Source organism: Ylistrum balloti, unplaced genomic scaffold (genome assembly GCF_031769215.1).
Source record: "Ylistrum balloti isolate Yb309-2 unplaced genomic scaffold, AGI_CSIRO_Ybal_v1 Utg369668, whole genome shotgun sequence".
Lineage (NCBI taxonomy): Eukaryota > Metazoa > Mollusca > Bivalvia > Pectinida > Pectinidae > Ylistrum > Ylistrum balloti.
Window position 1 is genome coordinate 3,352,233 of NW_026781915.1, and position 25,050 is coordinate 3,377,282.

Below are 25,050 nucleotides of genomic sequence, written 5' to 3' on the forward strand. Positions count from 1 at the left end.
AATATTATAATGTCACTCAGTGTTGTCACTGAGACTTTATTAAGTAACTATAAAATACCAGTGATTAAGAAGATGTAAAGTTATTGCTATCTCAGTTATACTATCAATAGTTTTTGCTAACGAGAGTAATGCACAACAAACAGGTCTATTAAAAATATACTAATACTTTAATTATTTCCATTACCATGTACATGTTAACAGCAATTGTTGTTTTGTTATTTACAGCAAGTATACACATACACAGTTAACAAAAGATATATCCCATGTATTGCCCATAAAAGGGAAGCATTTTTCATAGACGCGTGTACAACTAAGACATGTATATGATGGTCAGTTACATAATAAGGCATATTTATGTGGGATTAAGTTCGTTTATGAAAATCTGTTATTTTCCCTTAAACTAGTCCTTTTGAAAATTACTGGTATACAGCCATTATGTGATAAATGGACGGGTAGAATGGGACAGAAAAAAGGCAATCTGATATCTTGGAAGTGTTTATGTTTATTATCGTTACTATGTTATAAATAGGTATTATAACATGTATTTTTAACTGTATAATACCGATTCGAGGGTGCAGTTATGTGCATATACTGTTTCGCAATATTACATTTTAAGATGGTGCTGAACGATATTCTTTTAAGGGATAATATATCGATTTTTAGTTAGACATGGTATATTTAGAATTAGATAAAACAAAAGTGAAAATAATTGAAAATTTCTTATCAGGTGAAAATTGTGATTGAAATAAAACAATTCATAAGAATATATTACATTACCAGGTGGGAAACACATTTGATATACAATACCGGAAATGCTCGTAAAACCAGTATTTAGTGAATAGTTACGTATCTAGATTTTCCCTGTTCAACTGCAATAATAGATTGGTGTAAATCATACCCATTCACTGTAAATACATTTCTGTAGGAGTTTTTACAGATTTACTTTCAATGTAGAATAGTATACGGCAAAGGATAAAGGTCGATTGAGGGAAAAATAATGATATAAAATACTTCGTATTTATAAAGGAAACTAACCAGGAAGACTTACATTTGGTTGTTGAAATACAATAAAAAATAATTTTTCAGCTGATTAAGTTTTTTTTTCGTTTTTTTTTCGGGTGCATGGTCTTTAAAGTTTTGTAATGTCCATACTGGGAAATATGTAATTTGTTACATTTGCCTCAAGGTAAATATACGACTATTCATTTAAGAAAGCCTAAAATCTCATTTTTCTTTCACGATATGAAAATAAGAACGACATTTAAACCAATTAAAACACTGTAAAATAATGGGATGATATTAAATGGTGTTTAAGCCAATTTCAAAATTTTCACACAAAATATTGATATTGTTCATGTAACTAAAGGTTACCCTCCAAAGTTAGCAGACGTCATTGAACTTAATTTGTTCTTTTATATGCTTGACGACTTTCTTTAGTCTCGTTTTTCGACGCTCGGTGATTATGTCAGCGTTGAAGACGGCTCCCTTGGTGGCTACGACTAGCTCCACTAGACTACCCTGTAAATACATTCATTACTTAGAAATAAGAACTCGAAAAATGAATATGTAAACATTTATGATACACAAATACTAGCCCTACATTTTTTTATCCTTGAACGTACTTGACATATAAATACTATCCCCACAATCCTTCTCTGTTTATGCTCATTATATACATACTAGCCCTGTAATATTTCTCTGCTAATGCTCATAATATTGATACTATTTCCACAATATTTCTCTATAAACACTTTCATTACGTTATTCTAGCCCCACATTATGATTCCTGACAAACAATACTTTCTGTTTCTGTTATACATCCTAAATATTTGCCAGTTAGCACTTTAATTACGTAATACTTATTCCCGAAAATCTTAGTGAATCACATTACTGGAGTGTTTACCTCAGGGAGAGGCAAAATTTGATAAGACGACATCCAGTCCCAGTTTATAACGGTATTGTCCCAGTTAATGCCATGGACTTTTTTCGAGGGATCCAAGGACTTGTAATCCCCGAAGGAATTCACTATTATATCCAAATTTTGATATTTCAGTTTTACTTCATCACTTATGCTTGGAACCTGAAAAAAGGGAAAAGCGATATTTCATTTATGTGATGGATGCTCAATTTGAAATATTTCAGTTACATATTTAAAAATAACGTACAGGTATCTGGTGAAATATTTATGAAGCAGGAAGCATTAATATATTAATATTGACGTCAACTTTAATCAAACTTATATATATTTTTTCTAATGACTTCTTGCCTGACACGAGATCCTATATAAATGAATTCAAATAACTATCAAAATTAGAAGAAACACTGTTTACATTTTGTGGTGTATTGCGCTCACTAACCATCTCCCTTGATATAACGATGACTACCCTCTGAGTATTCAGACGATAAGGGTAGCTGGCTGCCATATCTAACGCATCGTTCATGGTATCCACATTTGGAAACCGCTTCCACGCTGTTCTCCATGGGGAGTTATCCACTCCCACATCCAACGTATCCAGGGCAACCATGTACCTTTCGAAAGAATACATATTAAATATCCCAAATTACCTAAATAAACATGTTATATTATTAAGATATTTAATGTATTCCCATGCTAAAGTCTAATCTTTTTGACACTAAAAAAGTTTTGATGAGCTCTTGACAAAATTGCTAGTTTTTGGACGCAAGCATGATTTTGTTTGCATGAAGTCAGTGTAGAGCACAACACGTTCAATGCTCGTTTGTATACTCGAAGATTGTGTTGTTAAGACACAGATTTCATTTTGCAAATAATATTCATATATATATACTTTTGCGATGCCACTTTGCGAAGATTACCAGATGAAACAACTTTTATTAGGCTTTAAAAACATTAACGTTCATAAGGATATGAATATGTTACTTTCGTATCTGGCGATACATATAATGAGTAGCAATAATTCACATATAGAAACTGTGGTATGACTGAATCGTTATCGATAAAAAATTATTTAAGTATTGTCAACTGAATTAGTCTAAACAATCATATCACCAATGTTTATATCGAACTTTTATAATTGTATAGCCGGCGAAAAACCATACACCAATTACCACGATTTCATAATGGTAATGTAATAACGTGATTCTATTAACCATTTTCGATAGTGATGGGATCATGATCAGCTGGTAGTGATAAATCATGCCAGTGCTCCGCGTGATTGTTTGAACTGCTCATGTTGTTTCAATGACATCAAGGGTGATTAAGCTCTTGACTGACTAAGATGTAACAGGCCTACATGAGTAACTTTTACTTCGTCTTGGTTTAACCAGACTGAGCTGCGTCACCACATAACATTAATGATATGATATCATTTTTGGTCGTTTCAATTTCTTGAAATATTTCAACTTATTGTTAATGTAACTCATAAACATTTATACCGTTATGAATATCCCTTCAATGAGTGAACGCCGCTCGTTAGCTTATTATTGTTTCTATAATAACATAAATATATAACCCTACGTACATTCATTTTATAAAACTGTCGTTATTTGAGTAGAAACGCTAATATTTACGGACCACGTAGCCTAAAGCTCACTGTTTAGAAGTATCCGTATGAACAAGGCCTTCACTCGTTCATTTAGAATCGGTGCACTTTTGTGAACATGAACTTACACGAACCAAGGGAGGAAGATTTTTAAAACACTGTCATATAGATTGTTGCCCTGAATAAACCATTGTTCAAAGGAAAATGACCTAACAACATCAGACTTGTGAGGGACAATTCATGGCAGACCTACCTTGTCGACAGCGAAGGATCTAGAGCATCGATGATTTCCACATCCCCTCCGTATCCGATAATTCCAAGCTGCACATTACTTAAGTGCTTTATTTGATGTAGTAAAATTTCCACGTGGGTCTCTATGTCAGATCGTGAAGATTCCAAATTATCGGACACCACCACTACAATATCAACTGGTCGTCGACTGCCCTCGTCGGAAGATGATGGTGTGTCAAGAGTGCAATTCACTGTATGACATAAAATTTAAATCTATGTTGTATTTATCTATGTTACAAATTTCTCTTTCATCATCCTTCCGTCTGAAAAAGCGTGGTTCGAAAACAAACCACTTATACTGCAGACAAATCTTTACATGTGACTTTTATTGGCGACATTTTGGAAAATCAATAATGTACTTGATTGAAATTCACTCATTATCACAAGACCTAATATATAATCAATCTGATCTTCATCAATATATAAGAGTCATATAAACTGTTACCAAATATTATGTCATGGGAGATTTTCAAACGACAGGCAAATTCATACGCGCGGATATGCTTGCAAGCATCAGATGCAACTCTACCGCAGCTTCTGGCTTCGGATAAACAGCTGTCCTGACAAGGTAAATAAAACAAGTGACTTCAACAAATAGTTTCTATAGCAACATAGCTGTATTATTTCATTTATTTTTGCGACTTTCTATTAAGAGCTCGAACAATGTCAGAAACTGAAGCGTTTTTTACAGAACTTTGACTATTCGTCTTGAAGGTGACATTGACAAGTTCTCGGGAAATTCAATGGTGCAGAGTTCAACACTTGATCGGTATTAACGCTAATTAACGAGCAGTAGACTATAAGTTTATGCGTTGCCCATTTCTGATTGGCTGCTGTGTAGAAGCTACATGCGACATTTCCCGTATTTGAATGAGTACTCTGTCACCAAATATAAACATACATACAAGCTGAGACAATATCATGCGGCTGATCATTAAATACATCATTAAAAACTGCCCTCCCATTAAAAGTATTGTTGATTCTTCTGATAAATTGGATAAAGTTATAAAATACATCTCCTTCCTATGTATGGGCTTGGAATGCTAACAATATAATAGACTATGAAATGTGAACTCTGAGATCGTTCCATATATAATTTATTTAGTTTATACTATGGCACTGTGTTCAGTTTTATTTCCTTTGATCTTGGTTTATATTCTTGGATCTTTACCTGAATATCATGACGACATTGCAAGATGTTTTGCTCGAGACGACGAGCCAAATACGTCGCTAGCAAGTTCCTGTTAACATTTTGTTTCATACGAATGTCTCATAACATGATAATGTTTTCTTGTTCAATATATGGACACTCACACACACGCACACATGCATACATTTGTTTGCGTACAACGGTAAACTGTACACAACAGGATCGTATTTTGGTGAATGTAAACCAAGTGTAGTAGTGAGCATTTTAACATGTAGCTTATGGGCATTGCTACAAATGCTTACGTTCCTGCTATGTTTAAATATATATCGATCAATTACTTAGTATCGATGTGTCGTATATTGCTAAGAAGCTGTCATTTCTGTTGGTCACTTGAAACGGCTTATAGCCATACCCATGGCATTCATAACCATGGACTTCTTCGTTCGAAGATTCCAAACTTATCAAATGGAAATGCCAAAAAGACATTTTCATCAATGTTTCTACATGGATTCTCCATAACGGGTATAGCCGCAGAAGCGCTATTTGACAATAATTTTAACACGAGAAATAGGGAGGGTACGACATGTCAGGGAACATCAGTTCAGCAGCTAGTCTGAAACGAGCACAGCATGCTCCGTCAATTTGTGTAATATTTATCAGTTGCTATATACCGCACCATTGAAATTAATGGGAACTTATCCTGCTAGCGTTGATCCGGTTGATGTAATAAACTATATATACATCAGAAAAGAATAATCGTCACTAAGAAAACATAAAAGAAGAAACAACTAACCAAAAACTGTTGTGGTGATATAAAGGAATCACAATCATAATTCGTCGTGGCCAGATTAAACTGTCGGTTGCATTCTTCCTCCATTTCTCTACTACATGGCGTCTGCACATTGTTTGGGGATTGGAAATGTAGTGGTTCGCTAATCACTGCATGGTTGTAGTACTCCGAGGAAATGCACTTTGGCGGTCCTCCAACAGCGTAACTCTGTATGAAGGTGTTGGTGACAGAAGATGCTATGTATTTATTAGGAAACTGAAAGTCTGACCCTGGTTCCCCGTCGTTGCTGCCCAACAGTCCCCAAGAGTTTCCAAAATGTTTTCCAGTGAGGTGAATATGACATACATCTCGACGTTGTGGACACGAAACACGAACACCGTACGTGGTGGTAAGAATCAAATCGTTACGTTGGATATATACGTGCATTCGACTTCCTTCACGTCCAAGTGGCAACCGTCTAAGCAAAATTTACAACATTGAAAAATAGCTATTAGCCAAGGAGCGTTGTACATATATCAGTTTTCTATTTGCATCATGCATCTCTATACTTTGGATTTTACTAACATCTTTGCACTTTATACATCTTTATCCCATATATGAGTGTTTTCAATTGGAAAGAATTTAACCATCTTTGCCGAATGATTGTAAAAACAGAAAGAGTTTAAATGATAGTTCTTAATTTCTACTTACACGGGGCGTGGACAGTTGTCGCGGAAGACATTTCCCCCGAATTCAAGCGTGACTGACATCTCACTTGTAACCACAGTAATGCCTTGACGTGATAATAAAATCGCAAATGTCTTGCGCTCGTAGTCCGCGGCCAGTAGGTGGACGCAGTCGGCAGCTTGGTCATCTGTGTGAAAAAATAATTCTTAGATGTACGTACTGCCATACGTTTTATTTTGACTTAAATGAAAGATGCAAAATAAATCATTATGTCCTTTGCTGTTCAGTAGATGTTATTCAATTGACGTGTTTTATGCTAGTTTGTTTGCTTGTTGGTTTCGTTGTTGTATATCTTGTATATATTTGAGAACGTGACATTACCTACGTGAACTGGCCAAGATTTACCCAGCGGATGTCAACGATGAAGCAGAAAACGTATACTCTTCCGGAACACTTGGTCTTATTCTCCTGGTACGTTTTCAGATGTCTCCGGGTATATCTTTCTTTTGTTCATATTTTGGCATAGTCTTATTAAATTTGAGTTCAGATTATGTTTATTTTAACATTTTGATATTTTCTTGTTGTATTTGAGAATTGCCGTAAATTGAACTTACAACAGGAATATAAATTATGAAGTATACCTGGTATATGATAGATCCGACCATAGAAAGTAACCAAGTACTGCCGGTTCACGACACGGGCACTGACGGATTTGTCGCTACTGTAAGGACCCGATGACAAACGGGAATACAGCTGTTCCAGGTAACGTTGACCATACGTAGACCTTGGACTAAACTACAACAAATCAGTCTTTACACATCAGGTAACACTTCGCGGAAGGAACTGAAGTGCACGGCTAATGTAATTAATCTAATGCAACGACAGCAGACTTAAGAATGAGTGAATTATGTGTCCAGCATCTAAGAAAGTCGTGCTTTTTTCTTAATTTTAGTAGAATCTTACTTACAGGGAAAACAGTTTTGGCTAGAATAAGTCAATGTAAGTTGTATGTACTATGAGCGCCTGCCGAACAAGTATGTTCCATTACGTGTGTTGTTAGAAATAACAGTTTATCTATTCTGTGTTGTTAGGAAGGCCACTCTATAATCTGATGGTGAAGGATATAGTGAGCAGCGTTCATGCTTCAATTCGTGTTGATATAGATGTTGTCAAATCTGCATTAAATCGCCAAAAAAATATTTTAATATTTTTAATGGTATTTTGGGTTTTCATTCAAAAACAAAATTATTTTCCTTGTCATTACAGTCACATACTTTACATATTAATGTATCTTAAAATATTTTCATTTTTGTTCACTTACTACAAATGATCTCCATTCTCCGATGAGAGGGGCTGTGAAAGTGACACGGGATTCCGCCAAGATCTTGTCTATGGAGGGGCGTAGCAGGAGATTCATTAAGCGTTCTACAAGCCATGGAGGACGTGTACTGACTTCAGAAGCGCTTTTTAGGACGGTCCCTACGGTTCGCGACAATATACCCAATCCTAAATCTCCTGAAACGGGAATAGTCACTTCAAAGTTTGATCAGCATGATAACTGGCTACCTTTTAAATCACAATGCAGACTTTACATTACTCCTAATATTATTAAACATCTGTATAAAACTATTTTATTTGAATAAATGACCTTACGATAACCTCATAAGGTTTACAAATATTCCAGAATGATACAGTGTTCAGGAGATTGCCATTATCATCGAACTGTAGAAATAAGGAATAACAAAGAACGGTTGGTTTAAAATGTAAAAGATATATACATTGATATACAGAATTGCCATTATGGAGTGATTATGCACATACCTTCAAAATAACATACCATATTATGGATGGGTATCGCAAAACTTTTCTTCAATTCAACTAGAAATTGTTTAAAAGTCATTAATGCCTCTCTCCGTTGCAAATCAAAACCAGATAAGGTGTAGAACTTGGATGTATGGTACTGTGAGGTATACGTCCAGAAATGGAAATTGAGTCATAACGAGACGAGAAAGATGGACAAGGGTAAAAATACTACTATAATCCTCAACCTCACCATAAAATGGCTGTGCCATTAAAGGACACACCACGTTTGTGATTAGACTAGAAGAAAATGCCAATTTTGTACAATACCAATTGTGGGCTTTCGTTGTTGAGTTGGTCCAGAATCATCAACCCCGTTAATTTCCGTGTCGTCTGGAGGGTTTGCCCTCTTGGAAGTGGATATCATTTCACCGTTTGTCAAATGGAATCGCAAATATGGGTACAAATATGTTTCAAAGAACACACCTACTGTCTGAAACAAATAAAGAAGGACTGCTAGTGATTAGAAATAGCTAGAATATTGACAGGAAAACCAGCTAGGTTTCACATCCGCGAAAGCTAGCATCGGGCTCTTAGATAAGGTTGATGAATTTGATTTGAAAAGTCTCCTTAGGGTATCTACCACATGTTACATAAATAACCATGAAAAACAAAAACGACATATTTAAATCTCTATTTCCTATAATGAAATTAATTTACATCTCGATTTCATGGTAAGAAAAGAGTTGTTCTCACATAAATGGAAATTTCTGAGAATTTCCAAACTTATTTTTCGTTTGAGCATATTTTATTATCAAGATCTTGACAAAAGAAAATGTGCAACAAGTATACCCTATACTGTCAAGAAGAATACGTCAATCAAATAGACAGTAAACTACAGAATGATATTAATAATGAACTGGAACCTAGAATGTAGTTTTAAATAAATTTAATAAAAGGAAACAGATATCAAATGACAGCATTTTGTTACCGCATATTAATGCCCTAAGAACAGAGGCTGAAGTCAGTATTTTGACATGATTTTTCCATTTTTCATGAAGCAATATGTTAAAGTGACAATTTCTCTAAGTTGTCTCCAAGTAATCCGCTAGATGTTTAATTTCAACACGTCTAACTGGGTGAAATACTGGTATATCGGTATGCTTTTGTACTTATAATGTACCATGTCTGTCAATGGTATCACCATCAGGTACACAGGTTTCTCGGCATTCAGCAAGGCAACCTCCCCAGCCGCCACGAGTCCTAACCGCAATCCGCTGAGCCGACTATTCACATCATCCGAGACTACTCTGACCAGATCAGGATTCCAGCTTAAGGTGTGCGTACTCGCATGTGGGCTTGTAAGTGACATCTCCCACGTGAGAACATGCATTGCAGTGTCATCGGGCTTTAACATTGAAACAAAATTATCAAGAAGGTGACAGCTTTGAAAATAATCTCTTCAACTTACATACTTTCATTCTCGTATAACAGTCTCTTTATTAATGAACAATTCATCCTTACAATTCAATAGTTTTAAAGAAGATATATACTGATAAATCCATTACTTATACACTGGCAATTTTGACAGATGGAATACTACCTTATAGAATGTAACAATGATGATGTTAAACCTAGTGTTGACCATGTCAGCCTTTACTTCAATCGTGCCTTCCGTTCTTTCCAGAGTTACTAACAGCTGTGGTAAAACATTTTGTGCCATTTCATATTTTCCTGTAACGTTAGTTTTTCCTGGCAACCATGGCATCTGTAAAATTAGTGTCAGTTTTAGACAAGAACACATAACCTATCGAATTTTCAATTAATCGAAATTTCATGATAGAAAAAAGAAGCCATTTCGCTCATAAAACAGTTTGGCGAAAAGCTGTCTCTGATGGTTTTATTGTAGTGAAAGACCGTCATCCAGGAATTTCGTCTTCCATAAATTTTTTTCTTTGATTTGGACGAATATTTCACTAGCCTCTTGTATCATCGGTAATAACTATACTACCAATACAAATTGACCATCCGCTCACTGTGACCAATCCAAAGACTATTATCTAATCCGTGTCACTCCATTATTAAATCATTGATCCCTTTTTCGAATCGTCACGCTTTAATAAGGTGACGACATTTTTTTAAATGCCACCAGATAAAAGCCAACTGGCATACTGGATAACAAATCTCAGCAAAGATAAAGATGATGGAAAACTATCCTTTCAAATCGGAAGATATTTGATAAAATCAATATGCTTTAAATAATCATTTTAAAGTTTTTTTCCCTGTTTTTTTTTTTTTTTTTTTTTGAGGGGGGAGGGGGTTGGTTTTTACATAACATATGCTTTTAATTACTTTAATAGTTAACTAAAACCTTGCTTTAAAATGAATTAAATCGATTTTGATAATGTAAACTTTAAAATGTCACAGCATTTAATTAATGGGGACAGAAGCATTCTATCTTTTCTTTTTCTTATTTATCTTATTTATTTATTATAAATAAATGCAAATGCAAAACTCTTTATATGAGAAGAGAGCAGTAATTCGCAACAGAATTTAAGCAAAAAAGAAATGAAGAAATATCTCTAATTGTGAAAAATATAACCATGGCCTACAATAAGAATTTGGTGATTTTCTGAACAATGTCTAAAAATCCAGCAGAATTCATTATTTACTTGTAACTTGACTGTGTGAAAGGTAAAATAACAGTCTCTGATTCTCTGCCTACATGTGCAGACTTGTATGTAGTGTACACATGTATTACGCCTTCACTCTTCAATTACAGTTACCTAGGGGTGTCACTTCACCCTTATCAACAATCTTCACTTTTGAGGATATATGTCTGTATGTCAGTATAAACTTTCTTTCAACACAATATCTTTTTTTCAATTGTTTGATTTTCTAAACAATGTTTACGTTGTACAATGACTAATCCCTCATCGAAGCAGGATTGTTTTCGTTCATTTTGTTAATATTTGTAATCATAACAATTCGCAGCTATTTCATTTTTGATAATGACAACACTTTTCACAGACATAATTAGACATATCTGCAATATGCATGACACATGACATTATGGAATATTCACTTCACTTTAATTTCATTAAAACGTATGATCATCGGGGTGTGAACTTATGTAAGCAAGGAATGTATAGGCTAACTAGTATGAATGTGGCTGATTAATATAAAATGTCTATGCATGTTTAGAAAACTGGAATGAATTATATTTTTCTATACAATATGTATTACTGTCATGTGCGCATGTCCTTTGAAAAAAAAAGAATAAAATACGAGTTAAAAAGATATCTGCAATATACAGAAACATGTGAGTGCAAATGTCCGAAAGCAAGTCGAAATTTCGAGTTGTTATCATGAAATTTTGGGTTCGACTTACTCAAAATTTCGGATTATTAACTCGAAATTTTGGGTTACTAACTCAAAATTTCGAGTTGCTATCTCGAAATTTCGAGATAAAATAAAATACAACTTGGATTTATTTATTTATTGAACAACTTGCAATTATTAAATTCTTTTGCAGAGGCACAGTGTGACGTTATTGTACGTTCGTACGGGGGGTCGGAGAGTGACAGAATTTATTGACGTTCGTACCTTCAGCAAAATACATTTGATAATTAATCAAAAGTACACTGACCCGTGAATCTATAGTGCTGTCGACCTCAATCCTGAAGGGGAAAAACCAGCCGATATAATAATGAGCAGTTGTGTCGATATCAATCCAGGCAGTACTCACTTCAGTTTCGTGAATCAGATGATCCGTCCAACGATAAAAATCTGTAATACACACAAAATTACACATAGTTTTTAATCATTCTCTCGACGCTGCATCAAAATAACTAACAATCCTACTCTTACTGGATTTTTTCAGTTGAAGAAAATCAGCTTATTGATGTCAGGGTATAGAAAACCAGATAATGACAATACTCACGTCTAATATCGAAGTTGATCACGGGCCATGGAGTATGGAACTTATAGGTATTAAGAGCGGAAATATTACGTCCCGAGATGTCATACAGGTGCAGAATGTAGGAAGCGTTGATCAATTGACTGCTGTAGTCCAGCACCACATGGAGAACGCGATTGAGTTTGAAACGGAAACGGAAGTTACTACTGTAAGACTTGGACTTGACCACAACATCTTGCTGCCCCACGGCATCACGTGACTTTGTAACAGTCGCATTTACAGTCACCCAGTGGCTAGATTCAAATAAAATTTCGCTAGTTTATTACTTTTCCTTTAACATACGAACCGATATCTGCATACAACTTATTAAAACTGGTTTAGCCTTAAACAACAAGAATTTGTTTCACTTTACAAAACACGTCTTTAACCTTATAAGTTAATTTCTAAATTTAGAAAGAACACTAGCTAAAGTTCGAAATCTCATTAACCCGACTAAGATAAAAAGTGTAAACAATGGTCAATCGTAGGGGAATGTCTTTGTAATGACAAAATAACATCAGATAATACCATAAGATAATGTCCCTAGTGACAGACCATTTCACATGTAAAATTAGAACAATTTAAGTGTGCTAGCTTGTCTTTATTGAATATATTTGATACCAGCAAAATACGGCTGTATTGACAGGTTATGACTTACTGGAAATCTTTACGTGTGTTGACACGCTGACGACCGTACAGGCCAATTGAACGGTATAACACTTGTCCCCCACAAACATCTCTGGTGTAGTTGTAGTCCCACCTCATCTCTATCCCATCGGGCACGGGAACACCTACAACAGTCAAAGTTACCACTGTCTTTCCGGGATTCTCTATACACGGGACCGTGTCGGGACTTACTTCGGACCCTCCTTCACCTTCTCCTGTCAAGCCGTCTTCTGTGTCAGATAGATTTGTCTCTCCAAGACTTGATGACTCCTGTGAAAAGGAATTTACTACGATGTCATTTACAGTTTTGATGAACACGAAATCATTTATTCCATATAATCTACATGTATAACTCATCCATAGTCCGGATATTGACAAATATGATTCCTCGTTTACATCATAGCACGAGTGTGACAGAATATCTATAATTTTTTCACAAGTGCATACCACGAGTGAAAAATAGATAGTCTGTCATACTACATGTTTACGGAGGAGCAAACGAAAAACACAAACATAAAAAAAAAAAAAAAACAAAGCGGCGTTCAAGAGAGTTTGGGAAACATTACCACGTTCATTGTCATTAGCTGGTTTGACGTTACGCTTGACTAGCTAAATAGGATGATTTACATCGTATTCTATCAGTTTATGTTGTTAGTTGGTAAGAATCGCTTACAAAGCATTTTAAATTAGGGAAAAGAGAAAAAAATAACAAAACATACAGAGAAATTATTGGATGGAAAACCAACTCCTTCAACCTTCGCCTTATTCCGTCCGAACAGGAAAATCAAAGAATGTTTGGTCAAAACTACGGAAGCTATGTTATTACTGGAAAAGTTATATAACCACAATTAATGATATGAAAATTCTTAGATCATCACTGTAATTAATGGTTCGCCACTATTACGATTTGATTCGTGAGTCCTCGGCCACATATTGCTTCGCTCTTTCTAGTTCTCTACTCACTGTCACCCTATAATAATGTGGTTATGTTAGTTTCCGCAATATGGTAGATAAAGCCCGCGACGGGGGTGGTCTTAAAAGTATTTTGTGAACGTTTCTTATATTGTAAAATAGCTGCTCTATGTAACGTTTTGTTATCAATAAATGTTTGTTAACTGTTAGGTATTGGTTGAGTCTGAATTTCCACACAGCAGCCAATAGGTAAAAAACTAACACAGTTCGAACAAAGATTGGTCCGTGACACTGATCAGTACACATAATGTTGGGTGGTTACTCACTTGTATATAGTTTTTTATATACTTTTATCATTCGTAATTTGTTTAGATTATCATTTTACCTTGGTTTTCATCTATTTTTTTTTCAATGTGACAACAACACAATGGGAACAAATCAATACATTTACTCTAAAAATCCATGAAATCAGGGCAAAATATGAAGACCGATGCCCGTATTCAGGAAAACATACTTTGTGCTCATGCTCAAATACTTTGGGTAATAAATGTAATGTCTGAGTTAATACATTTCAATGATTTGAAGGAATTTCGGAAATACTTCAAATGGGATCAACTTTTCCTTGTTTAGGTTTGGGTAAATATTGGTCTATCCTAGAATTACTTTCCTGAATGAAAAGACAACAACATCGAAAAAAAAAGCGCATCGTAATGAGCATAACGATGACAATATATCTTCTTCAAAATCTTCATCAGCCGGTATCTCTCGAAACCCTGTGTAATGAGTCTGTCTGTTGTCGACATCCTGGTAATGATGTTTTAAAATGTCAGAATATCAAAAGAAATTTCCGTCTTTCATTACAAAGTAAGGGTATGATGCTAAAAGGTTAACGAAAATAATATGAAAAAGCGAAATTTTCATTTGATTTAAGGAGCTTTATGTAGTAACCAAAAATGGAAATGTTCCAAAATTACTAAATTTGTTTGACCTCTTTCATAATTAAAATTTTGAAAATATATAATGTTTGGATGGAGCAATTTCCGAGGATACTTAGGATTAAAAAGATGAGGTCTCGTTGCTTTAAGTTTTGCAAGTCTCACCTAAATAGCCAGTTTTTCGAAGATCACGAAACAAGCTGAAATATTTGTTATCGGGTCCTAAAAATCCATAAAAATGATCCACCAGGACGAAATCGATGAATTTGAAGTCAGTGATTTGTTGTGATAATTCATGCAAGAAAGGACATAAAAATCGCCATCTTTGAGTTTACAAGTACAGCTAAAACAATAAATTGCATAAGGAACAAATGTTGAATTCATTTTATACTGTATTATAAATTCAGATCAAAAGTCAAAAGAATACATCCTTAAGGTATGTTTCAGCTGAATTCCAGTACTAAAACTTCGGATGACGTTTAAAATAGATGTTGTTCTAGGAAACAATGATTGCACAATCACATTACAAAATGCCTGTAATAAAGAAATTTCGACGAGGTCGAATATTAATGCCAACTCATTTATTATAAAGCCTATTTACTTAACTTTCCTACCTTTTTTTAGTTCAGTGGCATAAGTAGAACTTGATATGTTTAAAGTGTGTTTTTGAAGATTACGACCATATTGGATTTTGGACAGACCCAAAAATGAAAGAAAACATTTCGGCGTACGACGAAGGACAAAACACGATGGCTAATAGGTCATCCTGACCTTTTTGGATCAAATTACCTATAAGCTATGCTGCATGAGAAGTACAGAACTTTGACATTATTAACCAGTCGATGTCAAATCTATATCCTAGTTTCTCGTATTACCTGAATAGTCTTTGAAATATGTTCAATTTCTGTCAATATGTTTAGATTTCGGCTGCTGCCTTTCAAATGACCTCGAAGTGACAGGTTGTATGGCATTCCGGTGTGTGTCAACAGCATGAAGTAGTCATAGTTGTTATAGGTGCCAATACTACTGTTGGTCACGTGGGCATCCATTGTCACTGTGTGCTGTAAAAATATGAAAATAAATAAAAGCGATTTGGCATATCTTCAACGAACTTTTATGAACATAAGATTATCTAACGACAGTATCATATAATACCTTGGCGTGATAAATGATAAAGAAATCTTATATAAACCAGATCCCCTTGGCATTAGATACATATATAACAACCTGTGCTGCCAATATCACCCCGAACCATCCCTTCAAAATGTATAAACAGGCTACCTAATGGCCTTTGATACCCATATCTGTCAACATCACCCTTTCACACTATGTAGAAAGGCTACCTACTACAGCTTATGATACCTGTATCACCCACACCATCCCTTCACACTACATAGATAGGCTACCAATTGGCTTTTGATACCCTTATTACCCAAACCATCTCTGTATACTATATAAAAGCTACATAATGACTATGATTCCTATGTTAACTCATCCAGCATCCCTATTTAAATGATTATATAGAAAGAGAATAGCTTCCTTCCTAAAGACCCCAATATAGGTTCTCGACAACTTAGAAAGAAATGTACCTCCTGGCCTGTGATTCCTGTGTACACGATGACCGTGTGACGGTTAGCATGGGTCACGTTTGCCTCCATTTTATTTTCCAGGCTGAATTGAAACCCTGGAGATGAAGCAAATTGGATGTTGTTGATTTTTTTAAAACCTTCGACATATTTTCACTCTTTGAAATTTAAATTTCCAAAATAGCCTTATATACAGTCAAAAGAAATTTACAATAAATAACACACTTAAAATTATTATTCTCAAACCTAGTACCCACAGAAATATATACATATTGAAACCTCTAAGATTAGAAAACTGTTGATTGTTTTATAAACATGCACAAAGTGTGTAATCAATATAAGTATACATCTAAATTAAATGTAAAACCCTTGACCGCACCTGGTAGTTTCAGCAGCATAAAGTCATTTGCTCTCCAATTGCTGGTATTGTTAATGTAACCAATGACAGCATCGTTAACGAACTGAGCCACAGACGTATCCCCGTTCTGTCTGGCAAGGGAAGGGTTCCAGTGAAGTAGGTACATCAGGGGACGAGCTTTAATACTGTAAGAAACGCGTTATTATGTTATGAAAACGAAATTTTTTTCTTTCTTTAGAAAAGTTTTAAGAAGATCTTCTGTTTGTTTAGAAGCGTTTTGTTGTGTTATTAATGCATTTTAAGTCACTCTATTAGAAACTTTGATATTAACCCACGAGCAATATTCGAAGGTAAAAAGTAACACTAACCAATGATAGGTAACATTAAAAGCGGTGTTGTAATGTCCAGTTTGCCTGTTCCTGAAGCTGTTTACTGTGACTGCCAAACTCGCACCAGGAATAGCCAGGACAACATCAACGATGACACGAGTTGTTAAAGTAGACGTCCGGTCTTGGTTCAGCGTTTTATTCCATCGCTCCTAAAATAATGGTTGAAACTGTTAAACTATATATGTTGGATGTGATCTCTAATTTTAGAGACCGTATTAAAAGGTTTATTTGACAATAAGTAATTTTCTTTATTTAATGTCAAAACCGAAATATCCTATTTTAGCCGTATCATAAATTTGCCAATGAGGGGAAGGAACTCAAAATGTAATGATTATTCCATCCTATGGCGAAAATACAAATGAGAAAAAACTCTCTACGTTATATCAATAACTATAATAATTATCTTGACAAACCTCTACTAAGAATCTGTTGAGACTTTTGCCAGATACACTGAGATGGACATCGAATATTCGATAACCTGTAGTTATTACACCATAAGACCAAAGGCGGTCACGTTTGAAGTAGAGATGTATCTGGGCATCCGGAATCAACAGCTCAACCAAATGCAAACGGTCTTTTCTATTGGCATGTAGAATCAGGCCATCCATGTTCTCCTGTCCTTCAACAAACATTCCATAGAGCATGTGAGTTTGAAATCAGACATAGTGATATGTTACAATCATCAAAGCTCATCATTCGGAATACTTCTACGACAAAAAAAGTGTCAGTCATGATCACTCGACGTAAAACCAATAATGTTCAAACAAACTTACATGTTTGATGCATAAAATGGGAAACAAACGACTATAAAAGTAATTCGTAATGCTCACGAACTGAACACGTGTACTTAACGCAAGTAAGGAAACAAACTGTAAAAAGTTACTGTAGTAATAAGTGAAATTTCATCATTTTCATCTAATTGAGGAATTCAGCTGAATATGCTATAGTGAAACTATAAAATCATTCTTTTATTAACGAACTTTTATTTCCTTTACCCTTTCACAATAACAACCAAACAAATTAGTTGTAGCAATCCAGGTAATATGTGGTGAATGCGATTAAAGGTTGAGGACTCATTTAAGTCGAAAGTGGTCAAATGAAACCTTTTACTGATCAGCCTTCATCCATGGTCGCTTATTTTAGCTATATCAGGCAATTAATAAACAAAAGTTTGGAGTAACATATGAATCCATAGACTGAGACCTCAACGATATCTTCTTATAAAGATTTTTGCTACGCATGGAATCATGCTTTCACATACAGATGTAAGTACCCACATGCATTTACCCGAGATCACAATGTCATGGCATGTAAAGACAAAAATAAATTTCAAAATATCGTATTAACGAGAATTCTTATGAAGGCGTTGGATCTTTGCGCTGAGCCGAACATGAACATACCTTGCCTTGTAATGTTGATCCAAAGGTGATCATCTATATCCCAGTCGCGCACAATTGACAGTTGGAATGAATTCCTGTTTCAACGTCAGAGTCGGTTAATTTCATGTATAATTTAACATCAATATTTCACAATGTGCTGACCATATTTTGGAATATATTATGTTACAAGATTATAACAAAAATGATGTATTTCCATTAAAAATAGAAAAGAAAAATGAAAAAAGGAGATCAAAAGGAATTAACAAGTAAGCTACATACGTTTCAACTTTACGTGTATCTAGGCTAAAGTGAAACGGTCCAGATAAGGGGAAGTAAGGGTGACTGGTAGACGATGTCGTGTTAGGGAACACAGTGGTGAAGCACACTTGGTTACCCATGACAGCAGACAGAAGTCCTCTATCACAATCATGTATCGTGGTCTGGATTTCTGGATCTGGCTCTATCTCCTCAATCTCACCGGATGGGGTCATCAAGTACAATTTCCCACTGTCAGAGATATAAAATATAGTAAAGGTCAAATTAAGACAATTCACAGGCATCGATCAATCTTAATATGCATTAAGCATCCATTCTACAGACAGATTAAGATCTATACTTTAGAACTGACAAATTTAAGCTAAACACACTTCAACGATTCCATTGACAAATGTGTCTGAAAGACTTAATAGTTTTTCTCCACTTACGTTACACTACGATATTCTCAAACATGAAACAAGCATGCTTCTTGATAGATTTTTGCTGTTCGTTGTTGACGTTCGGTCATTATTTGATTTTCTATCAGAAAACTTGAGAGGACAGCACATTCGCTATATTTATCACACCTATTTTTATCTAGAAGACAAGAAGTGGATTATTTATGCTTGTCGGACACCAAGAGTGATGAAACATTTTCTCGGACGTACCTCATGCTTGCTATAGTGTATTTGGAATCTGTATTGGTTTGACTTAGAGACATATCAAACACCCTTGGAGGATTAGGCTCAGGGTTAAATCGTAGAGATGGGGCGATCGACAACTGTAATAGTCCACTCGAACTGGCTGCAGCACCAGAAAGAGTGTGCCGTCCAAACTTCGTCATCAGTTCTCCGTTAAAGTGTACAGCAGCACTATGCAAGAGTAAGAGTATTTCAAATTACGTCAACATTTGCATATCGAAAACGTCAAAGACATTTCAGAACTTAAACTTTTAGATATCTTTTCGCATTTTATCATCGCCAATTGATAGAAAGTATTTAATTCTAAGCTGTATTGATGATCATGTCATTGTCTCAGTTCATCGGTATTTTTGAATACCAGTTTTACTTTTGATTGTTTTTTTCTGAAAGGTGAGAGCATTTTAAATGAAATTTTAGGTCCAACGTGTTTTACATGACGCTTATTGTACTATTGCCATTTAGAAAAAGCTGCATTCATATCGTCCACAGTCTATTTCATATTCGTGGTACAATCCAATGTTTCAAAATCAAAATCTAAATTTTGTGTCTTTAAATTCTTTTGTCGAAATTTTTCTATAATGTCGATGACCAAAAAATTGATAAAAGCATATTTCTTTGAAAATACTGATAAAGAAAACAGAAAATAGTTTTCAAACACTCACTGAGTTTTAATAGATGAATCCAATTTAATATCAGTTTTCAAGCTAAGAATGTCTGGCATGGACAATTTGGCATCGAATTCCAGACCCATATTCATTGCTACGGAAACCGTCATATTCAATGGAAATCCGCCAATAGTAGGCAACACTTTGACAATGTCTACCAGCGACGTTGAGCTGAAACATACATCATCATATCACCAGTACCGAAAATGACTTATGCTACTATCATATCGTGACAGTTATACAATCAAATTGATATTACAGACATTGTGATAGCTTCCTTACCTTACCTATGCAGATACTTTTATATAAACAATTATCTATGTCCATATATCGTGATTATTGTGTCGTTAAAGCAGTAACGACAATAATTTACCCTTAAAATGTAGACCATTGATAAAAATATAGACAATACTTACCTTTCAATACATCACGATTAATATATAGATAATAATTCCCTGAAGGTGCGTTTATCATGTATTGACATAGCAATAGATTAATTAATAACATTATTAATGCAATGCGGAAATGCATACTGTTGCTTTACATACTGTAATTATAATTACTGTAAATCATTTTATTTTAGCGAGTATTGGATTTTGCAAAAGGTACGTGACTGTCTTATTTGCAAATACCAAACTCAAAAGGCCATTTGTTTATGGACAACATCAGCAAAATATATATTCGCGAGGAATTTGAATTACGTAAAATATAATCCTTCGCGAAAAATACGTGATTTACAGTAATGTAAACATAATTCTACCTGGTTCGATACATTGGTAACTGTCCTAGTATTGTATGCAGGTGTCTCATGACAACTTCTTGGATGGAATGTCGTGAACTCTTCTGCAATAGAACCTTCATCAAATCCCGAACCTCCAGATAAAATAATTCTTGACCTAAAAATTAAAGAAATATATTTGTTTATTTGAGTCATTCATTGTATTCATGACAGCGGAGTATCCAAACAACTGTCATACATTCCTTTCCCTTAACTGATCGGGAACGTTCATTTAAGTTAGACACCAAGAAGAACATTTTGTTCTCAAACATTGGCTTTTACAAGAACAATAGACATACAAGACGGTGGTCAAAGACAGAAAGGGAAAGCAGGAACAACTCCAGAATGATGAATGCATCAACAAATAATTACACTTACCTAACACTTTCACATGAATTAGGCCATCCGGTACGTTCATTTGAGAAAGATTAATCTTATCGAATAATTCCAAAATGGCTGCCACTATATTTTTCTGTAGAGTAGAAAACACCATTTCGTCCCGTGATGTGTCAAACTGTCTACTAGGTAAAGGAAAAAGTTTCTGTAGGATGTTTATGTCCTGACTAATTGCATCCAAAATGACGTGGAAATCTGAAACATTTGTTATTTTCATGTACTCACAATAGCAAAGACCATGTTAAATGTTTAGCGGAAGACGTAGATAACAATGAAACAAAATAAGTCAAGCTTTAAGTTTCTCACAAATCAATATGAAATGAAAGACATGGCTTGTAATTGAAAATAATGTAAAATATGTGTTTTTCAGGAACATAAGCAACAAAATTATACTGAATCGACACATTTCATTACAATACTTTTAAGAACACTGACACACAGTGGTATTAGTACCAATGGTAACCTAAGATCACTTCAAATGATTCATACTTTATGAACGTCCCTATTTAAACGTACTCACCATCAATATCCGCAGCCAACTCTAAGAGATTGACCTTTTCGCCGGCGTAATAGTTCACACGGAGAACAACTGCATTGACAACGGGACTAGCAATGTTGTAAACTGTGTCGATTTCTATCTGAAGACCGTAATATTCAACACTGATGGGAAACCTGAAGTAAAATTCAATAGAAACATTAGCGAATACTTTGTGAACGACACAATTCATAAAGATCTTCATTTACGTCTCAAACTAAAGCTGCAATGTATGCTCGTCATTGTATAAGGCTTCAATGTCTGGTGATCGTCATTCTATAAGGCTTCAATGTCTGGTGATCGTCATTCTATAAGGCTTCAATGTCTTGTGATCGTCATTCTATAAGGCTTCAATGTCTTGTGATCGTCATTGTATAAGGCTTCAATATCTGGTGATCAACATTGTGTAAGGCTTCAATGTCTGGTGATCGTCATTCTATAAGGCTTCAATGCCTGGTGATCGTCATTCTATAAGGCTTCAATGTCTTGTGATCGTCATTGTATAAGGCTTCAATGCCTGGTGATCGTCATTGTATAAGGCTTCAATATCTGGTGATCGTCAATCTATAAGGCTTCAATGCCTGGTGATCAGCATTTTATTATATTTCAATATCTGGTGATCAACATTGTGTAAGGCTTCAATGTCTTGTGATCGTCATTCTATAAGGCTTCAATGTCTTGTGATCGTCATTCTATAACCCTTCAATGTCTGGTGATCGTCATTCTATAACCCTTCAATGCCTGGTGATCAGCATTTTATTATATTTCAATATCTGGTGATCAACATTGTATAAGGCTTCAATGCCTGGTGATCGTCATTCTATATATTTCAATATCTGGTGATCAACATTGTGTAAGGCTTCAATGCCTGGGTATCGGCATTTTATTAGATTTCAATATCTGGTGATCAACATTGTGTAAGGCTTCAATGTCTTGTGATCGTCATTCTATAACCCTTCAATGCCTGGTGATCAGCATTTTATTATATTTCAATATCTGGTGATCAACATTGTGTAAGGCTTCAATGTCTTGTGATCGTCATTCTATAAGGCTTCAATGTCTGGTGATCGTCATTCTATAAGGCTTCAATGCCTGGTTATCGGCATTTTATTAGATTTCAATATCTGGTGATCTACATTGTGTAAGGTCTCAATGTCTGGTTATCATTCATCAGATTAATTGAGCAAAACATTGTACATTGAAAATTAGTTTGAAATAATATTCTTCATTATGGAAATGCTCCTGTAGAAAGTACCTGACGTAACGAGACATTTCGATGTATTTTGATTTCCCTAGAAAATGACTTCCATATGGAAACCTTCTGGAGTCGGCATCAATCAAATCCTGCCATATATTGCGTAAGCTGAAAAGTAGAACAAAAGAAAACATTGACATCATGTCGGTACGGGACTTGACAGCAAGACCTTCGTCAGATCAAATGGAATCCACAAACAGACGAAAAAGCAAATGACATACACATAAAATGTGTCACAAGAAAACCAAAAGGAATCAGACATTACAAATCCTAAACAAGTTAAACAACTGCATTGAACAGATAAATATTGACATATCGTATAGTAAGGTATAGCATAATAACGACTATTTAACGTAAATAAATAAAATACTGGAGACCAATCATTACTGTCCTAATACGTGTAATGAAACAGGAAAAGAAACATTCGCAATATGTAATTAATGTCAGCGCGTGTTATTGTATTTGTATTTTAAACATATATAACCAAAGAAAGAAATCTTTCACTATACTACAAAACAGAAAATATCTCACGTCTGATACAATGATTCCAGGATTTAAAGTTACGAAATAAATTTATAAGGACAACTATATTTTGTATGTATATGCAAGTCAGAAGTTATATTTTCTTCGCACCGAGTTAATACAAATATAGACTGCATATATAATGTGACCCACTGTTGCAGATCCGGTTGGTCGTTCTTTAGTAGACTTTTGATATAGGTGATGATATAGTTCTTCATGTAGCGCATCTTCTCGGTGTACACTAGTTCATAGAGCCCAGCGGCCAATTCACGATCGGGCTGCATAATTAGCCGAGCGAATACCATCGTCCGTAATGAAGGTGGTCGATTCATATCGCCAAGAATACCAACCAGAGCATCTTTCATCTCTGAGGTAAAGGCCATATTGTGAAGTGCCTAGAATATAATGATAAATCATTATTGAATTAGTGTACTGAGTGTTTTGGAACATTTTCTTCGGGTTGGCAATGACAATACAATAATAGTTCTTATAACACAATCATTAGAAGAAATATGTGTGACGTTTCAATTACTACCTTCTCACCTTCCACCGCCCAGTGTATGTTTGTACTAGATGGTAACCAATCGACGACGCTTTTTTACTTTATTATAATCCTATGTCAACAAAGGTAAAACAAAAGTGTGACTAGATAGCGACAAAGTATTACTACCAAAGGATTTGAATGTCATCGTCCCAAAATATCATGTTGGTAATTTTATTGTAGCCACAGGCGTGTAAGAAGTTGAGTTACGCCGAGACTGACCAAATAACCTTAGAAGTGACGGGCATCTTAACATCTGCGTAATTACCAGCAAACAAGATATCGAAGGAAAAATTATATTAAGGAATATTATGTAAAAATCTAGAAAAATAGTACAGAAGGTATGTCTACAGTACTTATCCTAAAAGAGCCAGGAAACCTCACAAGACGCTTCAAAACATGCTAACTTACCCAAAGATAAACACCCAAAGTAAATGTCGTTTACTGCGAATGTAATATCATATGTGAGAACTTCGACGCATCGTACATCTGGGAACCAGACAGGACATCCGGTGTTTGTACACTTAACTAAATTTGCAGTATTGTGTTTGTGTCCAACTTATTAAACATCAGAAATATGTAAAGTCCAAAGAAGATAGAACTTTCACCTGAGCAGAGTCAAATGATCTCAGTCCAGGATCAATAAATCCGCACTTAAAGATCATTCCACATAGCAAATAGTCAACAGGGTAAAGACCTTTTCAGGAGGTCATCTGGACACGTCGTATCAGTCCCACACTATATAGGGACAAGTGTAGCCACAGACTCACATACATCTATGACCAAGTGTTAAACAAAACAACTATAATACATAATAACCATCTTGTGTATTTTCCTTTTTGCGATCTCGTCACATCATTTCCTATCTTTGCGTACATAGGATTATAATACAGCCAAAAAAGGTCGTACAATTTTTTACCATCTTGTGCACCACATATGATCATTTGTCAGATGGAGGTGGCGATGTAGTCGTTATCGAAACGTCATACTTCTAATGGTTG

At 35.0% G+C, this 25,050-nt stretch overlaps 1 protein-coding gene across 1 annotated transcript in view; it reads right to left on the reverse strand.

Moving 5' to 3' along the window:
- Positions 1 to 148: 148 nt before the first annotated feature.
- Positions 149 to 25,050, reverse strand: part of LOC132560585 (uncharacterized) — a 39,345-nt gene continuing 14,443 nt past the window's right edge. Inside the window, exons 13-41 of the mRNA XM_060225249.1 lie at positions 23,662 to 23,903; positions 22,987 to 23,094; positions 21,717 to 21,868; positions 21,179 to 21,391; positions 20,783 to 20,918; positions 20,020 to 20,193; positions 19,325 to 19,528; positions 18,681 to 18,908; positions 18,423 to 18,496; positions 17,436 to 17,641; positions 17,002 to 17,171; positions 16,655 to 16,818; positions 16,279 to 16,373; positions 15,565 to 15,750; positions 12,835 to 13,112; positions 12,162 to 12,430; positions 11,868 to 12,007; positions 9,822 to 9,986; positions 9,402 to 9,626; positions 8,549 to 8,711; positions 7,740 to 7,933; positions 7,060 to 7,213; positions 6,443 to 6,605; positions 5,756 to 6,209; positions 4,258 to 4,372; positions 3,775 to 4,003; positions 2,358 to 2,529; positions 1,904 to 2,080; positions 149 to 1,518 (exon numbers count right to left, since the gene is read on the reverse strand). Coding sequence (XP_060081232.1) covers positions 1,381 to 1,518; positions 1,904 to 2,080; positions 2,358 to 2,529; positions 3,775 to 4,003; positions 4,258 to 4,372; positions 5,756 to 6,209; positions 6,443 to 6,605; positions 7,060 to 7,213; positions 7,740 to 7,933; positions 8,549 to 8,711; positions 9,402 to 9,626; positions 9,822 to 9,986; positions 11,868 to 12,007; positions 12,162 to 12,430; positions 12,835 to 13,112; positions 15,565 to 15,750; positions 16,279 to 16,373; positions 16,655 to 16,818; positions 17,002 to 17,171; positions 17,436 to 17,641; positions 18,423 to 18,496; positions 18,681 to 18,908; positions 19,325 to 19,528; positions 20,020 to 20,193; positions 20,783 to 20,918; positions 21,179 to 21,391; positions 21,717 to 21,868; positions 22,987 to 23,094; positions 23,662 to 23,903 — 5,388 coding nt within the window. The 3' untranslated portion in view covers positions 149 to 1,380. The remainder of the gene's footprint in view (positions 1,519 to 1,903; positions 2,081 to 2,357; positions 2,530 to 3,774; positions 4,004 to 4,257; positions 4,373 to 5,755; positions 6,210 to 6,442; positions 6,606 to 7,059; positions 7,214 to 7,739; positions 7,934 to 8,548; positions 8,712 to 9,401; positions 9,627 to 9,821; positions 9,987 to 11,867; positions 12,008 to 12,161; positions 12,431 to 12,834; positions 13,113 to 15,564; positions 15,751 to 16,278; positions 16,374 to 16,654; positions 16,819 to 17,001; positions 17,172 to 17,435; positions 17,642 to 18,422; positions 18,497 to 18,680; positions 18,909 to 19,324; positions 19,529 to 20,019; positions 20,194 to 20,782; positions 20,919 to 21,178; positions 21,392 to 21,716; positions 21,869 to 22,986; positions 23,095 to 23,661; positions 23,904 to 25,050) is intronic.